This window comes from Hyperolius riggenbachi, chromosome 1 (assembly GCF_040937935.1).
Source record: "Hyperolius riggenbachi isolate aHypRig1 chromosome 1, aHypRig1.pri, whole genome shotgun sequence".
NCBI classification, from domain to species: Eukaryota; Metazoa; Chordata; class Amphibia; order Anura; family Hyperoliidae; genus Hyperolius; species Hyperolius riggenbachi.
Genome location: NC_090646.1, coordinates 16450265 through 16467076, shown reverse-complemented (window position 1 = coordinate 16467076; position 16812 = coordinate 16450265). Strand labels below are relative to the sequence as shown.

Here is a 16812-nt window from a genome sequence, read left to right as displayed (position 1 = left end):
CTATACTGGGGATACCTAGAACTTACTAAGTATACTGGAGACACCTACAGTTAACTTCCTACACTGGGGACACCTATAACTTGCTACGTATACTGTGGACACCTATAGCTAACGACCTATACTAGGACACCTATAACTTGATTACCTATATTGGGGGCACCTATAGCTAACTACCTATACTGCGGACACCTATAGCTAACTACCTATACTAGGACATCTATAACTTACTACCTATACTGGGGGCACCTACAGCTAGCTACCTATACTTGGGGCACCTATAGCTAACTACCTATACTGCGACATCTATAGCTACCTACCTATACTAGGACATCTATAACTTACTACCTATACTGGGGGCACCTATAGCTAACTACCTATACTGGGGGGCACCTATAGCTAACTACCTATACTGGGGGCACCTATAGCTGACTACCTATACTGGGGGGGCACCTATAGCTAACTAACTATACTGCGGACACCTATAGCTAACTACCTATACTTGGACATCTATAACTTACTACCTATACTGGGGGCACCTATAGCTGACTACCTATACTGGGGGGCACCTATAGCTAACTACCTATACTGGGGGCACCTATAGCTGACTACCTATACTGGGGGGGGGGGGCACCTATAGCTAACTACCTATACTGCGGACACCTATAGCTAACTACCTATACTAGGACATCTATAACTTACTACCTATACTGGGGGCACCTATAGCTAACTACCTATACTGGGGGGCACCTATAGCTAACTACCTATACTGCGGACACCTATAGCTAACTACCTATACTAGGACATCTATAACTTACTACCTATACTGGGGGCACCTATAGCTAACTACCTATACTGCGGACACCTATAGCTAACTACCTATACTTGGACATCTATAACAAACTTTTAAATTAAGACTTGTTAAGAACAGCAGAATGAAATTATTTTATTGGGTGAGTAGTGTGTCATTTTCGCTACTGTTGTAAAGATCACGAAGAGTTACAAGGGAATTTAGACTTAGAAATTAATAAAATATATCCCAAGTTGTCCAATCACAATGACGATCTTAAAAACGTACACCTGGACTCAGCCAACCAGTAGAGGGCAGCGAGTCTTTTCGTGTGAGAGTCTTCATCACTTTACTGCTAGTGAAAGCATTCATGGAACAGTAAAGTGTAGATATTTAAAGACAACGAATATGATATCTTCCGCCACCACAAAAAGGAAATGGGAGTAAGATAGTATCATAATGATATAAAAGAAGGGAACAAGGTGTGGGATATTCCAGGCAGGTGTAGAACTCAGTGGTCTTCTTCCTGTCCCCTCCTGGTGTGGTCTGACACCCCCATCACATCTACACTTTCCCGGGTCTGCAAGAAAAGCAAACAAAGCATATTGAATATACAGATAAAAAATAACATACACAAGCACAACAACACCACTACTAATATATACAACAATAAGAGTATCTTATCTTTCCATACAGAAGTCTCGTGTACAATACCAGCCCAGACCAGAAAACAAGGGGTCAATCTAAACACAATATCAGCGCTGCCCATCGGAGTAAAGTCTGAGGCTAAGTTCACAGTGTGACGTTAAAGTCGCGCGTTAAAACAGCATTTAACGCAGAATAACTCACTGCAATGAAAAATCAATGCCCTGTTCACAGTGCACACGTTGCGTTGGTGACTAACGCTGCACGTTAAGTAAAAGTACTGCATGCAGTGCGTTACACACGTTATTAGCTGCGTTGGACTGTTTGCACATGCTCAGTAATGACTTGGAGACATACTTTTCATTGCCTGTATTTTTTACTGTATCTGCTGTATGCGACAGTAACGCTGCGTTGCCACTTTTTGGGCGCGTTGCGTTGTAAGCTTGCGGTGCGACTTTAACGTGGCATCAAAACGCAACGTCCCACTGTGAATATAGCCTGAAGGTTTTCTGAAAACTTAGTTCCAAGGATATCAGCACACCAATATAAAAAGTCCTTGAGTGGTCACTACACAGACAGCTGGGTGCTTAGTATGGTGGCATAGGCAGTGTCATCTTCTGATAGGTCAAAAGTTCCAAGGATATTAGCACAACAATCTAATGCAAGAATAGCACGCTTTATTGTGCCCCCACTGTACAAACAGTACAAACCGACAATTGTTTCAGGGGCCACACAAGGTCCTGCTGTATCAAGGCGTGTGGATCCACATGCCTTGATAAAGGGGGACCCTGTGTGGACCCGAAACAATTGTCGGTTTGTACAGCGGAGGCACAATAAAGCGTGCTATTCTTGCATAAGATTGGTGTGCTAATATCCTTAGAACTTTTGACCTATCAGAAGATGACACTGCCTATGCCACCATACTAAGCACCCAGCTATCTGCGTAGTGACCACTTTAAGGACGTTCTGTTTGCTGATGTTAGAAAACAATAGCAAATATTCTGAGAAGATCTTAAGAAAATTAAATCTGGAATTTGTGCTCTAAGATTAAAAGCCTGTGCAATGTGTATTGTAAAAAACACGTCTCTCTGCTCCACTCTGCACATAGAATTTCCAGCATTAAGAACCACTGATATTTGCCACCACTAGAGATGTCGCGAATGTTCCGCAAATGTTCGCGAACAGGGGAATCTGGTGAAACGCCATAGACTTCAATGGGCAGGCAAATTTTAAAACCTAAAAAGACTGTTTCTAGCCACAAAAGTGATGACAATGAAAACGTTGTTTCAAGGGGTCTAACACCTGGCCAGGGGCATGGCGGAGGGGGATCCATGGCAAAAGTCCCACCAAAAATTACAGAGTTGACGCAAAGTCGGGTGTTAAACCCTAAAGGGCAGGAATCACATTATGCACAGCTCTGGGTGTCAGTGGGCTGTGGAGTGTCTCACACAGAGAAATGCAATAGTGCTATCAGAATACAGTGACATAATAATGCACTGGAGTGGTTCTGTGCCTGCAACTTAATGAGGCAACAGCAGTAGTGTGCACACAGCTCTGGGTGTCAGTGGGCTGTGGAGTGTCACACATACAAAAAACACAGGAGACCGATGTGCTAGCCCTCAAAAGGGCTGTTTGGGTGCTGTCACAGCAAGTGAGGAACAAGAACACAGGCCGAGCTAATGCTTTCCCTACCTATCTGCAGAAAGTCTGTCCCTGCTCTCACTAACAGCAGCCAGCAGAGAATGAATCCAACATGGCCACCACAACTGCTTTTTTGCTAGATGGGGGTGGGGAGTCCAGGAATGGGTGCCAGCTGATTGGCTGCCATGTGTCTGCTGACTGTGAGTTAAGTGGGTCAAAGTGTAGCTCAGTGATAATGTATAGGGGTGAATCGAACACGCCAAATGTTCGCCGAATACTGCTCACCGCTGAACAGTTCGGGCCATCTCTAGCCACCACGTGTGTTCTGAGCAGAAGCGTGGAATGCACATAACTTCTGAATGTAATCCTTTGTGTCTGCGAGATCTAATCCCAGCAGAAAGACACACAGCATTAACTGAGCACACGATTTCCCGATATTAGAGTGCAGAGGCAGGTTAGAATGTGGAGATAGCCTTAGTCATTTTACATAATTTACTACATAAAAGTGATGCTTTGATGGATATAGAAGACCCGCTGTCAGCTCTAGATTGACCTGGATAGAAAGAGTTTTTATTTCCAAAAACCCTGTAAAGCTAGATAAGGATGAAGGTGGACACTCACGTTACAACCAAGACATTCAATCATACCACAATTTGATTAAATCAATTGGTTGTATGAAAAAAATCGAATGGGGTTTTTTTGTTGGTTTATTACTGAAAATTGCAGTTTTTCTTGAGAACTCTTGATTTGGAAGGTAGGAAAAATCTGTTCAGTTTGTCCAGAAATTAAAGGACACCCGAACCGAAAGGGATATGGAGGCTGCCATATTTATTTCCTTTTAAGCAATACCAGTTGCCTGGCTATCCTGCTGATCCTCTGCCTCTAATACTATTAGCCATAGACCCTGAAGCAGCATGCAGCAGATCAGGTGCCTCTGATGGAAGGGTGACAAGATAAACTACATGCTTGTTTCAGGTGTGTGATTCAGACACTACTAAAGCCAAATACATCAGCAGGACAGCCAGGCAACTGGTATTAAATAAAAGGAAATAAATATAGCATTTAAGTGTGGTAGTTTGTATGAAAGCCATTCAACCAAAAAATATTGTATGTTTAAATTAAAGATGAAAAAAAAACCATTATTGATGGTAGAAATAAAAAATATATAATCTATATATATAAAATCGGATGTATGTGTGTGTGTGTGTGTGTGTGTGTGTGTATGTATGTGCCGCGATCACGCGAAAACGGCTTGACCGATTTGAATGAAACTTGGTATACAGATCCCTTACTACCTGGGATGATATGTTCTGGGGGTCTCGCGGCCCCCCTGCACACCTGGGCGGAGCTACAAACAGCAAATCAGATTCCACCCATTCAAGTCAATGGAAAAAATGTAAAAGGCTGCCATTCTCACAGTAATCAAGCCAGAGTCCCCACACTCGACACAGTTGGTCACTTGGTGACCGAGGTTACAAATCCAGGAAAAGTGGGCGGAGCATAAAACAGCCAATCAAATTTCAGCCGTTCATTTTAAATGGGAAAATATAAACTGCAGCCATTCTTAGACTGTTAATCGCAGGGTTCTCAAACTTGCCACACTTGGTCACTGGGTGAATGTGATTAAGATTCAAGAAAATGGGTGGAGCCTACAACAGCCAATCAAAATTCACCTGTTGATTTTCAAGGGGAATATTTAAACTGCTGCTATTCTTACACTTTTAATGGCAGAGGCTTCAAACTTGCTACAGTCGGTCATTGGGTGACTGGGGTCCAAATTCACTAAAGGGGCGGGGCCACATACAGCCAATCAGATTTCCTTGGTGGATAAACTGCTTCCATTCACACATTTTTGATGCCAGGAACCTGAAAGCTCACAAACTTGGTCATTGAGTGACTTTGTGTCAAGGTTAAAAAAAAGTGGGCGGAGCCAAAATAACTTTTACTGGGAAAATATAAACTGCAGCCATTCTTACACCGTTAGTGGCAGAGTTCTCAAACTTTGCACAGTTGGTCATTGGGTGACAGATTAAGATTTTGGAAGGTGGGTGGAGCCTACAACAGCCAATAAAAATTCACCTTTTGATTTTCAAAGGTAATATTTCATCTGCTACCATTCTCTTATACTGGTAAAAGCAGATGCCACAAACCTGGTACAGTTGGTCACTGGGTGACTAGGGTCCAAATTCAGGAAGGGGGCGGAGCCACAAACAGCCAGATTTGTTTATTTTTCAATGGGAATATACAAAGTATTGATACCAAGGACCCCAAAGCTGATAAACTTGATAATTGAGTGACTGTATGTCAAGGTTAGAAAAAGTGGGCGGTGCCAACAACTTCATTTTTTACATCGCAGGGTTCCCAAACTTTACACAATTGGCCACTGGGTGACTGGGATGACCATTCAGAAATGAGGGTGGAGCCTACAACAGCCAATCAAAATGTACCTATTGATTTTCAAGGGGAATATTCACATTGCTACCATTCTTACACTGTTAGTGGCAGAGGCCTCAAACCTGATACAGTCAGTCATTGGGTGACTGGGGTCCAAATTCACTAAAGGGGTGGAGCCACAAACAGCCAATCAGATTTGTTAGATTGATTTCAGCCATTCTGTTATTGGCAGGGTTCTCAAACGTGACACAGTTGGCCACTGGGTGACTGGGACTAATATTCAGAAAAGTGGGTGGAGCCTACAGCAGCCAATCAAAATTCACCTTTTGATTTTCAAGGAGAATATTTACATTGCTGCCATTCATGCACTCTTAATGGCAGAGGCCTAACATCTGCTACAGTCAGTCACTGGGAGACTGGGGTTTAAATTCTGAAGGGAGCGGGCCAAAAACAGCCAATCAGATTTGTTTAATTTCAATGGTAAAATGCAACTTATTGATGCCAAAGACCCCAAAGCTCATAAACTTGGTCATTAAGTGACTGTATGTCAAGATTAGAAATAGTGGGCGGAGCCAAAACCAACTGACTTTTTACATGGGGAAATGTAAACTGCAGCTTTTCTCACTGAGGCGCTACACCTGCTATTGCTGGTATTCTGTTTTGTCCCCATGTTTATTGCCTGATGAAGCGGGCTCGGCCTGCGAAACGAGTTGCACTTTTGGGGTACTATATAATAAATGTGATTGCTACTTTTCAGACAGTCTTTCGTGTCTGCTTTATGGAGGTAAGTCCACCACTTCCTCCTAGCAAATTTTAAAAATGTTATCCACTTTTATTCTGCTGGCGCCTCTGTTTTCCTACTGCAGCTTTTCTTACACTGTTAATGGCAGGGTTCTCAAACTTCACACAGTTGGTCACTGGGTGACTAGGATTAATATTCGGAAAAGTAGGTGGCGCCTACAAGAGCCAATCAAAATTCACCTATTGATTTTTAAGGGGGATATTGAAACTGCAGCCATTCTCACACTGTTAATAGCAGAGGCCTCAAACCTGCTACAGTCGGTCGTTAAGTGTTTGGGGTTCAAATTCAGTAAAGGGGCGGAGCCAAAAACAGCCAGATTTCTTTGCTGGATAAACTGCTTCCATTAGCACAATTTTGATGCCAGGAACCCAAAAGCTCACAAACTTGGTCATTGAGTAGTGACTGTGTGTCAAGGTTACAAAAAGTGGGTGGAGTTAAAAACAGATTTTTCTGGGAAATTGTAAACTGCAGCCCTTCTTCACTGTTAATGGCAGGGTTCTCAAACTTAGCATAGCTGGTTACTGGGTGACTGGGATTAATATTCAGAAAAGTGGGTGGAGCTTAAAAATGCCAATCAAAAATCACATGTCACTTTTCAAGGAGAATATTAAAATTGCTGCCATTCTTTTACTGTTAATGGCACAAGCCTCACACCTGGTACAGTTGGTCATTGGGTCACTGGGGATCAAATTCAGAAAAGGGGACAGAGCCACAAACAGTGAATCAGATTTGTTTCATTTCATGGGAAAATACAAATTATTGATGCCAAGGACCCCAAAACTCACAAACTTGGGCATTGATTAGTGACTTTGTGTCCAGGTTACAAAAAGTGGGCGGAGCCAAAAACAAATTTCACTGGGAAAGTATAAACTGCAGCCCTTCTTACACTGTTTATTTCGGGGATCCCAATCTTTGCCCAGATGGTCACTGAGTGACTGAGATTAATATTCAGGGAAGTGGGTGGAGCCTATAATGGCCAATCAAAATTCACCTGTTGATTTTCAAGTGGAATATTTAAATTGCTGCCATTTTTACACTGTTAATAGCAGATGCCTCAAACCTGCTACAGTTGGTCATTGGGTGACTGGGGTTCAAATGCTGGAGAGGGGTGAAGCCACAAACAGCCTATCTGATTTGTTTAATTTCTATGGGAATATACAAATTATTGATGCCAAGGACCCCAAAGCTCACAAACTTGGTCATTGAGTGTTTGTGTGTTAGGGTTAGAAAGTGGGTGGAGCCAACACCAGTCAAATACATACCCGGGTAACGCCGGGTCATCAGTGGGTGGAGACAAATACAAATTTCACTGGGAACATGTAAACTGTAGCCATTCTGTTAATGTCAGGGTTTTTAAACTTTGCACAGTTGGTCACTGGGTGACTGGGATTAATATTCAGAAAAGTGGGTGGAGCCTACAAAAGTGAATCAAACTTCACATGTTGCTTTTCAAGGAGAATATTAAAATTGCTGCCATTCTTGAACTGTTAATGGCACAAGCCTCACACCTGGTACAGTCGGTCATTGGGTCACTGAGGTTCAAATTCAGAAAAGGGGACAGAGCCACAAACAGTGAATCAGATTTGTTTCATTTCATGGGAAAATACAAATTATTGATGCCAAGGACCCCAAAACTCACAAACTTTGGCATGGAGTAGTGCCTTTGTGTCCAGGTTACAAAAAGTGGGCGGAGCCAAAAACAAATTTCACTGGGAAAGTGTAAACTGCAGCCCTTCTTACACTGTTTATTTCAGGGTTCCCAATCTTTGCCCAGATGGTCACTGAGTGACTGAGATTAATATACAGGGAAGTGGGTGGAGCCTATAATGGCCAATCAAAATTCCCCTGTTGATTTTCAAGTGGAATATTTAAATTGCTGCCATTTTTACACTGTTAATAGCAGATGCCTCAAACCTGCTACAGTTGGTCATTGGGTGACTGGGGTTCAAATGCTGGAGAGGGGCGGAGCCACAAACAGCCAATCAGATTTGTTTCATTTCAATGCAGATTATTGATGCCAAAGACCGCAAAGCTCACACACTTGGTCATTGAGTAATTGTGTGTTAGGGTTAGAAAAAGTGGCCACAGCCAACACCAGCCAAATACATACCCGGGCAACGCCGGGCAATCAGCTAGTAATAATAATAAAGAAGAATGTTACTGTATTAGATGTAATGTTAATGAGAAAAGGGAAATTGGAAAAAATAAATACCAAGCTAAATACTTGCCCAAAATTGGGGCCACCACTTGCAAAAGATGGTGGATGTTTTCCTCAGACTGTCGGAGGAAATTCTGGTTGTCAGCTGGATTCTCATCTCTAAGCTCTCGTAAGAGAGGTTATGGGAGGACCGGTCTCTATTACTCAGCCAGTTCTTGCTCCACATTCTTTTTGGCTTTTCTTAAAGCCAATGGTTACCACTTTAAAAATAAAAAAATCAGATACTCACCTAAGGAGAGGGAAGGCTCGGTCCTAATGAGCCTTCCCTCTCCTCTCCCAGTGCCCTCTGTGCTGCGCTGGCTCCCCCGTTCGCGTCCGCCGCCGCAGGGACTTCGGAGGTCTTTGGGAGCACTCGGGCTTCCGAAGATGGGCCGCTCCATACTACGCACGCGTGATTGCGTCATAGAGGACGCTCGCACATGCGTAGTATGGAGCGGCCCGTCTTCGGGAGCACTCGGGCTTCCGAAAGCTCCCTTCGGCTGCGGAAGTGGCAGTATTTGACCGAACTGGTTGAATACTGCTGCGGGGGATCCTGCGCGGGACCGGGCACAGGGAGAGGAGAGGGAAGGATCATTAGGACCGAGCCTTCCCTCTCCTTAGGTGAGTATCTGACTTTTTGATTTTTAAAGTGGTAAACATTCACTTTAAGTTTTAAGGTGAAGATACAAAACATGAAGCACTAGCCTCCCACATCGCAATGGCTTGCTCTGTGACATCTTGGAATTACTCTCAATCATGTGGGAAATGAAGATTACTCTTTTCATACACTCGTTATTTCCAACCACATCTAAAGAATTTTATTTTTCTTTCACTTTTTTTTTTTGTTTGTTTTGTTTTGTTTCTTACGCCAAACCCATTTTTTATGTTTTATCCTATCTTTTTTTTTCTAGTGATTATTTTAAATAATACACATGTATGGAATATCGCTTCGATGAAGTCAATGTTTTGATCTGAAAACATGAAAACAAAAAATTACAAATGACAACGCGTGTGGCCGCCTTGAAATCGAAAAATGTAGGTTGATCTTAATTGCTCCAAGGAAACTCCTCTGGCTCCATAATAAACGGCTCCTGCAAACTGTTGGCTTTAGGAAACTATCACCACCTCACTGGAGGTCAGCCATCAAACTCAATCCCACCAAGCCAGAAAAATCCTACAACCTGCCAGATTTTCACTTCCTGCTGTAAATAACAGCAACATAGGGGGAAAAAAGGACTACCGTATATACTCGCAAGCAAGCCGACCCGCATGTAAGCCGACCCCCCAACTTTTACCCCAAAAAACAGGAAAAAATGATTGACCCTCATGTAAGCCGGGGGTAGGAAACGCTGGCCGCGTGATCCCCCCAGTATGTCCCAGTATAGCTAGTATAGTGCCCAGTATAGGTAGGTAGTGCTCAGTATAGCTAGTAAAATGCCCCAGTATAGCTAGTATAGTGCTCAGTATAGCTAGTATAGTGCTCAGTATAGCTAGTATAGTGCTCAGTATAGCTAGTAAAATGCCCCAGTATAGCTAGTATAGTGCTCAGTATAGCTAGTATAGTGCTCAGTATAGCTAGTATAGTGCTCAGTATAGCTAGTGTAGTGCTCAGTATAGCTAGTATAGTGCTCAGTATAGCTAGTATAGTGCTCAGTATAGCTAGTATAGTGCTCAGTATAGCTAGTATAGTGCTCAGTATAGCTAGTATAGTGCTCAGTATAGCTAGTGTAGTGCTCAGTATAGCTAGTATAGTGCTCAGTATAGCTAGTAAAATGCCCCAGTATAGCTAGTATAGTGATCAGTATAGCTAGTATAGTGCTCAGTATAGCTAGTATAGTGCTCAGTATAGCTAGTGTAGTGCTCAGTATAGCTAGTATAGTGTTCAGTATAGTGCTCAGTATAGCTAGTATAGTGCTCAGTATAGCTAGTATAGTGCTCAGTATAGCTAGTATAGTGCCCAGTATAGCTAGTATAGTGCTCAGTATAGCTAGTATAGTGCTCAGTATAGCTAGTATAGTGCTCAGTATAGCTAGTATAGTGCTCAGTATAGATAGTATAGTGCTCAGTATAGCTAGTATAGTGCTCAGTATAGCTAGTATAGTGCTCAGTATAGCTAGTATAGTGCTCAGTATAGTGCTCAGTATAGCTAGTATAGTGCTCAGTATAGCTAGTATAGTGCTCAGTATAGCTAGTATAGTGCTCAGTATAGCTAGTATAGTGCTCAGTATAGTGCTCAGTATAGCTAGTATAGTGCTCAGTATAGCTAGTATAGTGCTCAGTATAGCTAGTATAGTGCTCAGTATAGCTAGTATAGTGCTCAGTATAGTGCTCAGTATAGCTAGTATAGTGCTCAGTATAGCTAGTATAGTGCTCAGTATAGCTAGTATAGTGCTCAGTATAGCTAGTATAGTGCTCAGTATAGCTAGTATAGTGCTCAGTATAGCTAGTATAGTGCCCAGTATAGCTAGTATAGTGCTTAGTATAGCTAGTATAGTGCTCAGTATAGTGCTCAGTATAGCTAGTATAGTGCTCAGTATAGTGCTCAGTATAGCTAGTATAGTGCTCAGTATAGTGCTCAGTATAGCTAGTATAGTGCTCAGTATAGCTAGTATAGTGCTCAGTATAGTGCTCAGTATAGCTAGTATAGTGCTCAGTATAGCTAGTATAGTGCTCAGTATAGCTAGTATAGTGCCCAGTATAGCTAGTATAGTGCTCAGTATAGCTAGTATAGTGCTCAGTATAGCTAGTATAGTGCTCAGTATAGCTAGTATAGTGCCCCCAGTATAGCTAGTATAGTGCTCAGTATAGCTAGTATAGTGCTCAGTATAGCTAGTAAAGTGCTCAGTATAGTGCTCAGTATAGCTAGTATAGTGCTCAGTATAGTGCTCAGTATAGCTAGTATAGTGCTCAGTATAGTGCTCAGTATAGCTAGTATAGTGCTTAGTATAGCTAGTATAGTGCTCAGTATAGTGCTCAGTATAGCTAGTATAGTGCTCAGTATAGTGCTCAGTATAGCTAGTATAGTGCTCAGTATAGTGCTCAGTATAGTGCTCAGTATAGCTAGTATAGTGCTCAGTATAGTGCTCAGTATAGCTAGTATAGTGCTCAGTATAGCTAGTATAGTGCTCAGTATAGTGCTCAGTATAGCTAGTATAGTGCTCAGTATAGTGCTCAGTATAGCTAGTATAGTGCTCAGTATAGCTAGTATAGTGCTCAGTATAGCTAGTGAAGTGCCCCAGTTTAGCTAGTATAGTGCTCAGTATAGTGCCCCATTATAGCTAGTATAGTGCCCCCAGTATAGCTAGTATAGTGCCCCATTATAGCCAGTATAGTGCCCCATTATAGCTTGTATAGTGCCCCAGTATAGCTAGTATAGTGCCCCCAGTATAGCTAGTATAGTGCCCCATTATAGCCAGTATAGTGCCCCATTATAGCTAGTATAGTGCCCCCAGTATAGCTAGTATAGTGCCCCCAGTATAGCTAGTATAGTGCTCAGTATAGCTAGTATAGTGCTCAGTATAGCTAGTAAAGTGCTCAGTATAGTGCTCAGTATAGCTAGTATAGTGCTCAGTATAGTGCTCAGTATAGCTAGTATAGTGCTCAGTATAGCTAGTATAGTGCTCAGTATAGTGCTCAGTATAGCTAGTATAGTGCTCAGTATAGCTAGTATAGTGCTCAGTATAGTGCCCCATTATAGCTAGTATAGTGCCCCATTATAGCCAGTATAGTGCCCCATTATAGCTAGTATAGTGCCCCCAGTATAGCTAGTATAGTGCCCCCAGTATAGCTAGCATAGTGCTCAGTATAGCTAGTATAGTGCTCAGTATAGCTAGTATAGTGCTCAGTATAGCTAGTATAGTGCTCAGTATAGTGCTCAGTATAGCTAGTATAGTGCTCAGTATAGCTAGTATAGTGCTCAGTATAGCTAGTGAAGTGCCCCAGTTTAGCTAGTATAGTGCTCAGTATAGTGCCCCATTATAGCTAGTATAGTGCCCCATTATAGCTAGTATAGTGCCCCCAGTATAGCTAGTATAGTGCCCCATTATAGCTAGTATAGTGCCCCCAGTATAGCTAGTATAGTGCCCCATTATAGCTAGTATAGTGCCCCATTATAGCTAGTATAGTGCCCCCAGTATAGCTAGTATAGTGCCCCCCATATAGCTAGTATAGTGCCCCCAGTATAGCTAGTATAGTGCCCCAGTATAGCTAGTATAGTGCCCCCAGTATAGCTAGTATAGTGCCCCATTATAGCTAGTATAGTGCCCCATTATAGCTTGTATAGTGCCCCCAGTATAGCTAGTATAGTGCCCCCAGTATAGCTAGTATAGTGCCCCCAGTATAGCTAGTATAGTGCCCCAGTATAGCTAGTATAGTGCCCCCAGTATAGCTAGTATAGTGCCCCCAGTATAGCTAGTATAGTGCCCCAGTATAGCTAGTATAGTGCCCCCAGTATAGCTAGTATAGTGCCCCCAGTATAGCTAGTATAGTGCCCCCAGTGTAGCTAGTATAGTGCCCCCAGTATAGCTAGTATAGTGCCCCCAGTATAGCTAGTATAGTGCCCCCAGTATAGCTAGTATAGTGCCCCAGTATAGCTAGTATAGTGCCCCCAGTATAGCTAGTATAGTGCCCTATTATAGCTAGTATAGTGCCCCCAGTATAGCTAGTATAGTGCCCCCAGTATAGCTAGTATAGTGCCCCCAGTATAGCTAGTATAGTGCCCCCAGTATAGCTAGTATAGTGCCCCAGTATAGCTAGTATAGTGCCCCCAGTATAGCTAGTATAGTGCCCCCAGTATAGCTAGTATAGTTCCCCCAGTATAGCTAGTATAGTGCCCCCAGTATAGCTAGTATAGTGCCCCCAGTATAGCTAGTATAGTGCTCAGTATAGCTAGTATAGTGCCCAGTATAGCTAGTATAGTGCTCAGTATAGCTAGTATAGTGCTCAGTATAGTGCTCAGTATAGCTAGTATAGTGCTTAGTATAGCTAGTATAGTGCTCAGTATAGCTAGTATAGTGCTCAGTATAGTGCTCAGTATAGGTAGTATAGTGCTCAGTATAGCTAGTATAGTGCTCAGTATAGCTAGTGAAGTGCCCCAGTTTAGCTAGTATAGTGCTCAGTATAGTGCCCCATTATAGCTAGTATAGTGCCCCATTATAGCTAGTATAGTGCCCCATTATAGCTAGTATAGTGCCCCCAGTATAGCTAGTATAGTGCCCCATTATAGCTAGTATAGTGCCCCCAGTATAGCTAGTATAGTGCCCCATTATAGCTAGTATAGTGCCCCATTATAGCTAGTATAGTGCCCCCAGTATAGCTAGTATAGTGCCCCCAGTATAGCTAGTATAGTGCCCCCAGTATAGCTAGTATAGTGCCCCAGTATAGCTAGTATAGTGCCCCCAGTATAGCTAGTATAGTGCCCCATTATAGCTAGTATAGTGCCCCATTATAGCTTGTATAGTGCCCCCAGTATAGCTAGTATAGTGCCCCCAGTATAGCTAGTATAGTGCCCCCAGTATAGCTAGTATAGTGCCCCAGTATAGCTAGTATAGTGCCCCCAGTATAGCTAGTATAGTGCCCCCAGTATAGCTAGTATAGTGCCCCCAGTATAGCTAGTATAGTGCCCCAGTATAGCTAGTATAGTGCCCCCAGTACAGCTAGTATAGTGCCCCCAGTATAGCTAGTATAGTGCCCCCAGTATAGCTAGTATAGTGCCCCAGTATAGCTAGTATAGTGCCCCCAGTATAGCTAGTATAGTGCCCCCAGTATAGCTAGTATAGTGCCCCCAGTATAGCTAGTATAGTGCCCCAGTATAGCTAGTATAGTGCCCCCAGTATAGCTAGTATAGTGCCCCATTACAGCTAGTATAGTGCCCCCAGTATAGCTAGTATAGTGCCCCCAGTATAGCTAGTATAGTGCCCCCAGTATAGCTAGTATAGTGCCCCCAGTATAGCTAGTATAGTGCCCCAGTATAGCTAGTACAGTGCCCCCAGTATAGCTAGTATAGTGCCCCAGTATAGCTAGTATAGTGCCCCCAGTATAGCTAGTATAGTGCCCCCAGTATAGCTAGTATAGTGCCCCCAGTATAGCTAGTATAGTGCCCCAGTATAGCTAGTATAGTGCCCCCAGTATAGCTAGTATAGTGCCCCAGTATAGCTAGTATAGTGCCCCCAGTATAGCTAGTATAGTGCCCCATTATAGCTAGTATAGTGCCCCCAGTATAGCTAGTATAGTGCCCCAGTATAGCTAGTATAGTGCCCCATTATAGCTAGTATAGTGCCCCCAGTATAGCTAGTATACTGCCCCATTATAGCTAGTATAGTGCCCTATTATAGCTAGTATAGTGCCCCCAGTATAGCTAGTATAGTGCCCCCAGTATAGCTAGTATAGTGCCCCCAGTATAGCTAGTATAGTGCCCCAGTATAGCTAGTATAGTGCCCCCAGTATAGCTAGTATAGTGCCCCATTATAGCTAGTATAGTGCCCCAGTATAGCTAGTATAGTGCCCCAGTATAGCCAGTATAGTGCCCCCAGTATAGCTAGTATAGTGCCCCCAGTATAGCTAGTATAGTGCCCCCAGTATAGCTAGTATAGTGCCCCAGTATAGCTAGTATAGTGCCCCCAGTATAGCTAGTATAGTGCTCCATCATAGCTAGTATAGTGCCCCATTATAGCTTGTATAGTGCCCCAGTATAGCTAGTATAGTGCCCCATTATAGCTAGTATAGTGCTCCATTATAGCTAGTATAGTGCCCCATTATAGCTTGTATAGTGCCCCAGTATAGCTAGCATAGTGCCCCCAGTATAGCTAGTATAGTGCCCCATATAGCTAGCATAGTGCCCCATATAGCTAGCATAGTGCCCCCAGTATAGCCAGTATAGTGCCCCCAGTATAGCTAGTATAGTGCCCCCAGTATAGCTAGTATAGTGCCCCAGTATAGCTAGTATAGTGCCCCCAGTATAGCTAGTATAGTGCCCCCAGTATAGCTAGTATAGTGCCCCCAGTATAGCTAGTATAGTGCCCCAGTATAGCTAGTATAGTGCCCCCAGTATAGCTAGTATAGTGCCCCATTACAGCTAGTATAGTGCCCCCAGTATAGCTAGTATAGTGCCCCCAGTATAGCTAGTATAGTGCCCCCAGTATAGCTAGTATAGTGCCCCCAGTATAGCTAGTATAGTGCCCCAGTATAGCTAGTACAGTGCCCCCAGTATAGCTAGTATAGTGCCCCAGTATAGCTAGTATAGTGCCCCCAGTATAGCTAGTATAGTGCCCCCAGTATAGCTAGTATAGTGCCCCCAGTATAGCTAGTATAGTGCCCCAGTATAGCTAGTATAGTGCCCCCAGTATAGCTAGTATAGTGCCCCATTATAGCTAGTATAGTGCCCCCAGTATAGCTAGTATAGTGCCCCAGTATAGCTAGTATAGTGCCCCATTATAGCTAGTATAGTGCCCCCAGTATAGCTAGTATACTGCCCCATTATAGCTAGTATAGTGCCCTATTATAGCTAGTATAGTGCCCCCAGTATAGCTAGTATAGTGCCCCCAGTATAGCTAGTATAGTGCCCCCAGTATAGCTAGTATAGTGCCCCAGTATAGCTAGTATAGTGCCCCCAGTATAGCTAGTATAGTGCCCCATTATAGCTAGTATAGTGCCCCAGTATAGCTAGTATAGTGCCCCAGTATAGCCAGTATAGTGCCCCCAGTATAGCTAGTATAGTGCCCCCAGTATAGCTAGTATAGTGCCCTATTATAGCTAGTATAGTGCCCCCAGTATAGCTAGTATAGTGCCCCCAGTATAGCTAGTATAGTGCCCCCAGTATAGCTAGTATAGTGCCCCAGTATAGCTAGTATAGTGCCCCCAGTATAGCTAGTATAGTGCCCCCAGTATAGCTAGTATAGTGCCCCAGTATAGCTAGTATAGTGCCCCAGTATAGCCAGTATAGTGCCCCCAGTATAGCTAGTATAGTGCCCCCAGTATAGCTAGTATAGTGCCCCCAGTATAGCTAGTATAGTGCCCCAGTATAGCTAGTATAGTGCCCCCAGTATAGCTAGTATAGTGCTCCATCATAGCTAGTATAGTGCCCCATTATAGCTTGTATAGTGCCCCAGTATAGCTAGTATAGTGCCCCATTATAGCTAGTATAGTGCTCCATTATAGCTAGTATAGTGCCCCATTATAGCTTGTATAGTGCCCCAGTATAGCTAGCATAGTGCCCCCAGTATAGCTAGTATAGTGCCCCATATAGCTAGCATAGTGCCCCATATAGCTAGCATAGTGCCCCCAGTATAGCCAGTATAGTGCCCCCAGTATAGCTAGTATAGTGCCCCCAGTATAGCTAGTATAGTGCCC

General features: G+C 43.3%; 1 protein-coding gene across 1 annotated transcript in view; it reads right to left on the bottom strand.

The window, feature by feature from the left end:
• Positions 1 to 915: 915 nt before the first annotated feature.
• LOC137562505 (uncharacterized) overlaps positions 916 to 16812 on the bottom strand; it is a 44405-nt gene continuing 28508 nt past the window's right edge. Inside the window, exon 2 of the mRNA XM_068273907.1 lies at positions 916 to 1367. Coding sequence (XP_068130008.1) covers position 1367 — 1 coding nt within the window. The 3' untranslated portion in view covers positions 916 to 1366. The remainder of the gene's footprint in view (positions 1368 to 16812) is intronic.